This window comes from Genypterus blacodes, unplaced genomic scaffold (assembly GCF_046128005.1).
Source record: "Genypterus blacodes isolate CSIRO-AG114 ecotype Tasmania unplaced genomic scaffold, CSIRO-AGI_Gbla_v1 ptg000158l_1, whole genome shotgun sequence".
Lineage (NCBI taxonomy): Eukaryota > Metazoa > Chordata > Actinopteri > Ophidiiformes > Ophidiidae > Genypterus > Genypterus blacodes.
The window spans coordinates 1,347,503-1,356,203 of NW_027466959.1; the positions used below are offsets into that span (position 1 = coordinate 1,347,503).

Here is an 8,701-nt window from a genome sequence, read left to right on the forward strand (position 1 = left end):
AACAATGTCACTGTCTTTAATGATGAAGATCAAGCAGACAGAAATCAGGGTGACGGGCTAGGCTCAAAATCAGCACACATCCAATACAAACAATCCAAACAATCCAATAGCAAAAAACTTACAATAACACTAGATAGCTTGAACAGGCAAGACAATCTGACAACTACTAAATCCTTTCATCATAAGGTAAAGTAGTTAAATGTCTGACTGTTGAGACCTGATACCTGCTGCTCTGCTACCTGCTAGGCATTAACATAGATTAGAGCCTTCAACCTTAAATGAAAACCTTCAGTTTCAGTCCAAGGAAACTAGAACTAAATTTCAGAAAGGGGGGGATTCTGAGTTCACCGTTGAAACCTCCAGAAGGATGGAGAGACAGCTGACAGGAGGAATCAGACCCCAGTGGGACAGACATGCTTGTTTTTGAGAGTAGATTGATGCATGAAAGAGTCACTGTCTGCTGTCTGTCATGTGTGTCCAGTTTGCATGAGGCCATTATTCCCAGAGGAGCAAGACAAGGACAGAGCCAGCTGAAGAGGACCTGCAGCATCTTTGCCTATGAAGACATCAAGGAAGTCCACAAGAGAAGATACCTTTTACAGGTACTATACACATCGTATTGCTCTATATCACTTTAACATGTAAACACATCAGATGTTGTGTTGCTGATGTTTAAATGATCTCTTGAGTAAGAACTGCCCTGTGTGTCTTCCTCTTAAAGCCCATGGCAGTGGAGGTCTTCTCTGCAGATGGAAGGAACTATTTGTTAGCATTCCAGAAGGGAGTCCGGAACAAAGTTTATCAGAGGTACTTATCTTCATCTGAACACAGATACAGCAGGGGGGAACACATGCTTGATCAAAGGCCGCTGCTTGTAATTTGGATTCGTAGGAGGAATAGTTCAAATATTTTGTCGTAAATGTTTAATTAGCTGTGTTAGATTTGACTAATTTGCTCAAATACAGACCACGGATAAAGATAAAGCAAGTTAGCACGACTAATGAAGGCTGGATTTGGAGGAAGAAGGAATTTTACAAAGGCAGCAGCTGTTCAAAAATATTCTGACAGACTGAACACAAGCCTCTAGTGTTCCTACATTATCAATCTGAGAAGACAAATGTAATACCACTCTTGTACATTTCATCAAGTTTAGGATTTATGTAAAAGGCATTATTGTATTTATGAAATGATTTCCCCCTGTAGGTTCTTGGCAGTGGTTCCCTCCCTGGCAGACAGCTCAGAGTCGGTCTCAGGCCAGAGGCCCAACACCAGCGTGGAACAAGGGTACAAACTCACAACATGACTCATTATTGTTTTAATTAAGAATTTAAATGACAAATGCTTTCAGACTGGAGGAGATTTGTCAGCACTGAATCAAACTTGACCCCTCATTTGTATCTGTCAGGTCTGGGCTCCTCAGCACTCTAGTGGGGGAGAAGTCAGTGACTCAGAGATGGGAGGTAGGAATCACTTCACTCCTGCTGTTAACATACGGCTGATGGAAAAAAAGATGATGTGAAAACCTGTAAAGAAATGAAACCACATCTTAAGTCTGTGTTTCCCTGTCTTTGGCAGCGAGGAGAAATCAGTAACTTCCAGTATCTGATGCATCTAAACACACTGGCTGGACGCTCTTACAATGACCTCATGCAGTACCCCGTCTTTCCCTGGATCCTGGCCGACTACGACGCAGAGGTAACTGCTGCTTATTTTCCATACGTTTTTCAATCAAAACACTTACTAGAGCTCATATCCATAATAGCTCCAGGAGGATTGTTTTGTTATTTTGTTATGACAACACAATTGACATCATTAGTCACTGTGTTTGCATTTCTCCAGGAGCTGGATCTGTCCAACCCAAAGACATTCCGTAACCTGGCCAAGCCAATGGGAGCCCAAACAGATGACCGACTGACACAATACAAGAAGAGGTACAAGGACTGGGAAGACCCCATCGGTAAGACCTCCAGAGTTTAGTCAGCAGACTGCATTTATTTAAGTATGGAGCACAGATTTAGTGTTCAGTCTGGTGATGTTGTTCCCATGTGACAACAGAGTGATCCACATAGCAGTCATTCTACTTTGTGTTGTATTTCTGATATAACAATCATATTTCTAAACAATTTCTGCACTGAGGCTGTGTTTCACATACTGTATGTACATGTGTGTTTTGTGTCACACCAGGTGAGACCCCAGCTTACCACTACGGCACCCATTACTCATCAGCCATGATTGTAGCCTCCTACCTGGTCCGGATGGAACCCTTCACCCAGATCTTCCTCCGGCTTCAGGTCTGACTCCTGCTCAGTTACCCAACCTACTGGAAGTTTGACTCCATGTTACTCATGGAATTAATGATATGTCAAGAAAGCCACGACATTTGAAATGTTACAAGAATATGAATCTTAATAATGTCTTGCATGATATCAGTGTTAAGTCTTGTTGAATGCATTAGATTGTGTTCTTGTCATTTCTCAGGGAGGTCATTTTGACCTGGCCGACCGAATGTTCCACAGTGTGCGTGAAGCCTGGCTCTCTGCCTCCAAGCACAACATGGCCGACGTGAAGGAGCTCATCCCTGAGTTCTTTTACTTGCCTGAGTTCTTGCTCAACTCCAACAACTTTGACCTCGGTCAGTATGAGAGAGGCTGGATGAGACATGACCCGGGTGAGGTGACTGAGCACGTGAATATTAATCTCCTGTCCTGATTCATTTACCAGGTGCCAAACAAAACGGCACCAAGCTGGGCGATGTGATCCTGCCACCTTGGGCCAAGGGGGACCCTCGGGAGTTCATCAGAGTCCACAGAGAGGTACAGAGTTAACGCAGTCCAGTCTGTGGTTAGCATAGGCCACCGCTTTCATCCTCTTTCATCTGTAACCCTGTATGATGACTCAGCAGTGTCAGTGTGTAACAGTTTGCTTATCTTTTCTCTCTCCCAGGCCCTGGAGTGTGAGTATGTATCTACACACCTCCATGAGTGGATCGACCTGATCTTCGGTTACAAGCAGCAGGGTCCTCCAGCTGTGGAGGCGGTCAATGTGTTCCACCACCTGTTCTACGAGGGACAGGTGGACATCTACAACATCAATGACCCGCTGAAGGAGACGGCCACCATCGGCTTCATTAATAACTTTGGACAGATCCCTAAGCAGGTGCACAAACAGCTAGTTGACAAGTTTAACATTGATAATCATAATTATAACCAATAACCAACATATTGTTGTTGTTAGGTCGTTGTCTGGTCCTCTGACCTTTGTTCTGTTTATGTGTCAGTTGTTCAAGAAGCCCCACCCTCCTAAACGGGTTCGCTGTAAGGCCAACGGCGACGTAACCAGCATCCCCCCAAGCTTAAACAGCGACAAGATCTTCTTCCATCATCTGGACAATCTCAGACCGTCTCTTGCACCTGTCAAAGGTAAACGTACACATGAGGCTCAGCAACATACAGCTACATTTACTGACTACGTGACCTTTTGAGGCGACGCTTCAACATCACATCTGTAAACCCCTGGATCTGGGCCGCTCTCTCATATTTGTCCTTCCCTTGTGCAGAGCTGAAGGAGCCTGTGGGACAGATCGTGTGCACGGACAAAGGCATTCTTGCAGTGGAGCAAAACAAAGTGTTGGTTCCCCCGTCGTGGAATAAGAGCTTCGCCTGGGGCTACGCAGACCTCAGCTGCCGCCTGGCGAACTATGAGTCAGATAAGGTGAGAGATATTTAGTTTAACAGGGCTCACATTTGAATTGATTAAGATCTGACATTGGATCAGAACTTCTTTAGCAAACTCCTCTAATCTCTAATCAAACTCTGCCCCTCTTTGTCCTTCTGTTTCAGGCTGTGGTGGTTTATGAAAGTCTATCAGAGTGGGGTCAGATCCTCTGTGCCATCTGTCCCAACCCTAAACTGTTTATCACCGGCGGCACCAACGCCACCCTGTGTGTATGGGAGACGGGGACATCCAAGGAGAGAGCCAAGTTCCTCACCCTCAAACAGGTAAACCAGAGAACACAACACACTCCTGCCTCACACGTCACACTGGAGACAGACACAGTGACGCTACATCAACCATCTGTAGGTACTAAATGTTTTAAATGTGTTCTCTCAGGCGTTACTGGGACACACGGACGCCGTCACATGTATGACTGCGTCGTCAGCGTACCACATTGTTGTCAGTGGCTCACGGGATCGAACCTGCATCATCTGGGACCTGAACAAGCTGTCCTTCGTCACGCAGCTCAGAGGACACCGGGCGCCCGTCTCTGCTCTGTGTATCAATGAGTTAACGGTGAGTCGGCTGCAGACTTTTCTCCCTTTCTCACTGGAAAAACAAAAACAACCTCTCCTGCATTCACTGTTAAGTAAAATACCACTAATCTAAGAAGATAGATGATAGAGAAGAGTTCAATAACACAAGAACAGACAGTACAGATATAGACAGTACTAACAAACTGTGTGTTGTGTGTGTGCTCTGTGTGTGTGTGTATACAGGGTGATATCGTGTCCTGCGCAGGCACACACATTCACGTCTGGAGCATCAACGGCAGCCCCATCGCTAGCGCCAACACCTTCACAGGCCGCAGCCAGCAGATCCTGTGCTGCTGCGTGTCAGAAATGAACGAGTGGGACACACAGAACGTTATCGTCACCGGGCACTCCGATGGCGTCGTCAGGGTAACCTCATGCTTGTTATATAGAGTTGATTTTCAGGCTAAAGATGATCTAGAGTGGATTCTTATCAGACTACTTAGGATTTGGAGGTGCAGATGTTTTCTGACTGTGCTTGATTGAACTTCTCTTTCAGTTCTGGAGAATGGAGTTCCTCCAAGTCCCAGAAACCCCTGCTCTAGAGCCAGTGGAGCCAGATGTGCCTGAAGGCTGTGTAGAGGAGAAGATCGGTGAGTAAAAGATGAGGAAGGGTGGGACTCAGATCGAGGAAGAGTTGATTAGCTTCATTCAATTCTCCTAAAGAATCAATTTATACCTTGAAAAATAAAAGATTCAGCCTTATGACAGAAGGTTCCACAGTAATGGTTGATCCTCCTGTGAGTGGAACTGAATCAGCAGGGTCTTCTCTGGCCGACTCTGGGGGTAATGAGGAAGAAGCTTTTACATTTTTATGACTGTCTTCCTCCTCCTCTCTCTCCTGCTTCAGAGGGTGCAGTGTGCCATAATGGTGAGGAGGACAGCAGTGAGTCAGACGGAGAGGAGGCCAGTCTCAGTCAGGAGCCCAAAGCCCCGTCTAACCCCCCCACAGTGGAGGGCAGCAGCAGCCAGCCCAGCAGTGCCGTCCACAGAACCAGAGGTACCAACACATGCTTCACATCAGACCCATCCATACACACTAAACCACATTCTCCACCATACTAAATTGTTTCTGAATCTCTTCAGGTCCCTCAGGCCGAGCCGGAGCCTCGTGGTCGATGGACAGCGGCTCAGACGACTCACATCGCTGGTCAGACACTCTCAGCATCGACGAGAAGGACGGCTTTGTGTTTGTCAACTACTCTGAAGGCCAAACCAAGGGCCCCCACCCACATCCTGCTCACCCGGCCCAGGGCCCTGTAATGCAGCCCCTCCCACCCTCCAGCATGGAGGCACGCACCTACAACCAGCTCAGGGCAGGTAGGTGGACTACAGCTTACTGAGCCTCAGACAGGAAGTCATCACTCTCTCATCATCATCGTGTTGTGTACTGTATTACTGAACCAGCCCTGCTCCATTGATGACTTCTGCTGTGTGTGTGTGTGTGTGTGTGTGTGTGTGTGTGTCCACAGGCTATAGATGGGAACGCCAGCTGGTCTTCCGGAGCAAACTCACCATGCATACGGCATTCGACCGCAAAGACAACGCTCACCCAGCTGAGATCACCTCAATGGCCATCTCTAAGTAAGAGAGAGAGAGTGTGTGTGTCTGTCTGTCTGTCTGTCTGTCTGTCTGTCTGTCTGTCTGTGTCTCTGTCTCGGCTCCTTTATATTCTAACCTTCCTCTGCCTCTCCGTGTTCAGGGACCACAGTAAGATCCTGGTGGGCGACGGGCGCGGCCGTGTCTTCAGCTGGTCGGTCAGCGATCAGCCGGGTCGCTCGGCGGCCGACCACTGGGTGAAGGACGAGGTGGTGGACAGCTGCTCTGGCTGCTCTGTCCGCTTCTCCCTCACAGAGCGACGGCATCACTGCAGGAACTGCGGCCAGCTGTTCTGTCAGAAGTAAGGAACCCACCCACCGCAGCGTCCTCGCTCTCCTGCACGGCCGTGTTTACATGTGCAATAGAAAGAGCATCTGAATGAATGACTGCTCTCATGTTTACACAGGAAGGGTTTGAATGCCAGAATACAAAAGGAATAAGAGGTTTGATGTTTCAGAGACAGCAAATGAATGAATACTTATACTGGTTATACTGCTAATGTAATGTTCATGATGGTGTGTCTCTGCTTTTCTGGCCTTGGTAGGGCAATGTAGGAAATTATTATTATTATTTATGGGGCAATTTTTGCTCACACCGACCAAAATTAGCTGAAATTTTAAACTCGCTTTGTCATCTAAGTCAGTAATCTGAACAGCAGGAAGAGTACAAATCAAGTAGTTTGACTCCGCCCCCTTTTCTTGAGTCAATCAAAAATGAAAGTGTGTTTTTTGGTTCTTTTATATACATCAAATAAAGACTATTAGGTCAAACAGAAGTGCATTTATCTATCATCTAACTTGTGAACGACCCCAGGATCCTTCACCGTCACAGATGATGAAGCTGCTGCAGGTTTCTGTGTGTTCATCACTTCTGATGATGCATCTAACTCCACACTTTCTTACCTGTCTTCCTCAGATGGACCCTCTCAGGATCTCAGCATTACAATAATTAGATCAGTGCTGCATATCAATGATGCTGAGGGCGTTTTCTTTTCCCTTATTTGACTTTTTAGAGCTGATTTTGCCTTTCCCTCCTCACTTCTTTGTTGTTGCACCCTTCAGTGTTTCTCTGTTCAGCGATCATTCCTCACCTTCCACTCTTTGTCTTTGTGTTTGCAGGTGCAGTCGTTTCCAGTCGGAGATCAAAAGGCTGAAGATCTCCTCGCCGGTGCGAGTTTGTCAGAACTGTTACTACAACCTGCAGCATGAGCGAAGCGCAGAGGACGGCAGCAGACACTGAGCTGTGCCTGCAAAGCCCTCACAAACATTCTGCAAATATCCTTCAAAATCCTCCATCTTACAGTAACTCCAGTAACACACACACACACACACGCTGTAACACTCTGTCAGACTGTAACACTTCCTTCACTCGGCTCAGTGAAGCAGGCGGGACGAACGTACATAGGGAAAGAAAGAAAGACAAAGGAAAGAAAGAAAGAGAGTCTCCACTCACTGACTGACCGGATCAAAGCCTCTTTCATAGTGAGACGCAGAAACAAACTTGTGCATATTGTAAAAAAAACAAACTTGCAAGGACCATTTTAAATATTGAAGGGACAAACGGAGAACAAAAACAAAATCAGATCATGAGGAGAAACCATAGCCTGTAACATAGCAACGTGACTAACCACCGCTGGCTTTAAAGACAAGAGCAGGACTGATTGTGTTTAGATGTGTGAGAGCGCGGCCAGAGGAAGACTCTATAGAGCGGGAACGGAGCTTGGTTGAATCAATGAGATGTCCGTATTAAATGTCCGTGGGTTGATTTTACCAGCGGGTCTTAATTATGCAGAACGACTCGTTTTCATCCTAAAGTCATCATTGTTTTTCTTTTTTATTGTTTATATGAATATGATTTGTTTTATACTTTGAATGTGTGTTGCCCACATTGTCAAACGACTGCCATCATTTATGTTTTGTAAAATGTTTTTTTTCTTTATGTATTCATTCATTCATTGCTGCTGTTGTTGTGTTTTTTTTACTAAATCCTCATTTAAGTCAAACATTAAGTCAGATTACATTTCTTTCACTCTGAGCGTCGACATTTTTTTTTAGTTTTGAGTGATTTCCAGTGTAAAATTAAGATTAATTGTGGTGGAAAAAAAGAGAAGCATCACCTGCACACACACACACACACATACACACACTCACCTTGCTGTATTGTAGTTTTCTTTTTTTTCCACCAGGGGCATCGATCACTCAACTGTCCATCCTGTCTGATGTTCAGGTGGTACAGGCTTACAGACTGACGTAGTAACGGGACGAGACTGAGATAGATTAGTTTTCATCTCATTCACATCCATAAATCCAATGTTTCTTTGTTTGTGTTCATTCTTTGAGCATCTGAAAGCTTCAGTGAATACGTTTTGGAATCAAAGTTCCAGTAAAATGCATCAGTAATTCATTTCTCAAGGTATTACATATCCCAGTTACCGTATAAAGGTGTTGATTTGACACATTTAATGTTCATTTGAACTCCTTGAATTAATCGAACAATTTTTAGGGAAATCCACATTGTTTTCATTCGTTAGACACTTTATCTCTCCATGTGTTTGTGCTGTGGGCAACCGTACACTCATGCTGCTTTCTTTTTTCTATCAAGAAACGTCGTTATATTTTCCTCACTCGTCCTTATGGAGACGCAAACATGTAAAGCAACCCACTTAATGGAGCTGTTACACATGTACAGTAGATCTAATCCCCTTCCCCTCCCCCTCACCCACCGGCTCCCTCATGTCACAATATGCACTCTGTTAATTCCTCCTCCTGTCATCACTCTACATGTATGTACTGTAA

General features: G+C 45.4%; 1 protein-coding gene across 6 annotated transcripts in view; it reads left to right on the top strand.

Moving 5' to 3' along the window:
- wdfy3 (WD repeat and FYVE domain containing 3) overlaps positions 1-7,433 on the top strand; it is a 37,345-nt gene extending 29,912 nt beyond the window's left edge. For all 6 annotated transcript variants that reach the window (XM_076167355.1, XM_076167358.1, XM_076167359.1 and 3 more), the window contains 21 exons: positions 482-602; positions 722-807; positions 1,204-1,284; positions 1,406-1,460; positions 1,576-1,695; positions 1,840-1,957; positions 2,185-2,291; positions 2,479-2,632; positions 2,722-2,813; positions 2,944-3,156; positions 3,278-3,419; positions 3,557-3,711; positions 3,840-3,998; positions 4,111-4,290; positions 4,494-4,676; positions 4,807-4,900; positions 5,158-5,307; positions 5,394-5,627; positions 5,780-5,891; positions 6,010-6,207; positions 7,025-7,433. In XM_076167355.1, coding sequence (XP_076023470.1) covers positions 482-602; positions 722-807; positions 1,204-1,284; positions 1,406-1,460; positions 1,576-1,695; positions 1,840-1,957; positions 2,185-2,291; positions 2,479-2,632; positions 2,722-2,813; positions 2,944-3,156; positions 3,278-3,419; positions 3,557-3,711; positions 3,840-3,998; positions 4,111-4,290; positions 4,494-4,676; positions 4,807-4,900; positions 5,158-5,307; positions 5,394-5,627; positions 5,780-5,891; positions 6,010-6,207; positions 7,025-7,145 — 2,875 coding nt within the window. In that variant the 3' untranslated portion in view covers positions 7,146-7,433. The remainder of the gene's footprint in view (positions 1-481; positions 603-721; positions 808-1,203; positions 1,285-1,405; positions 1,461-1,575; positions 1,696-1,839; positions 1,958-2,184; positions 2,292-2,478; positions 2,633-2,721; positions 2,814-2,943; positions 3,157-3,277; positions 3,420-3,556; positions 3,712-3,839; positions 3,999-4,110; positions 4,291-4,493; positions 4,677-4,806; positions 4,901-5,157; positions 5,308-5,393; positions 5,628-5,779; positions 5,892-6,009; positions 6,208-7,024) is intronic.
- Positions 7,434-8,701: the final 1,268 nt, after the last annotated feature.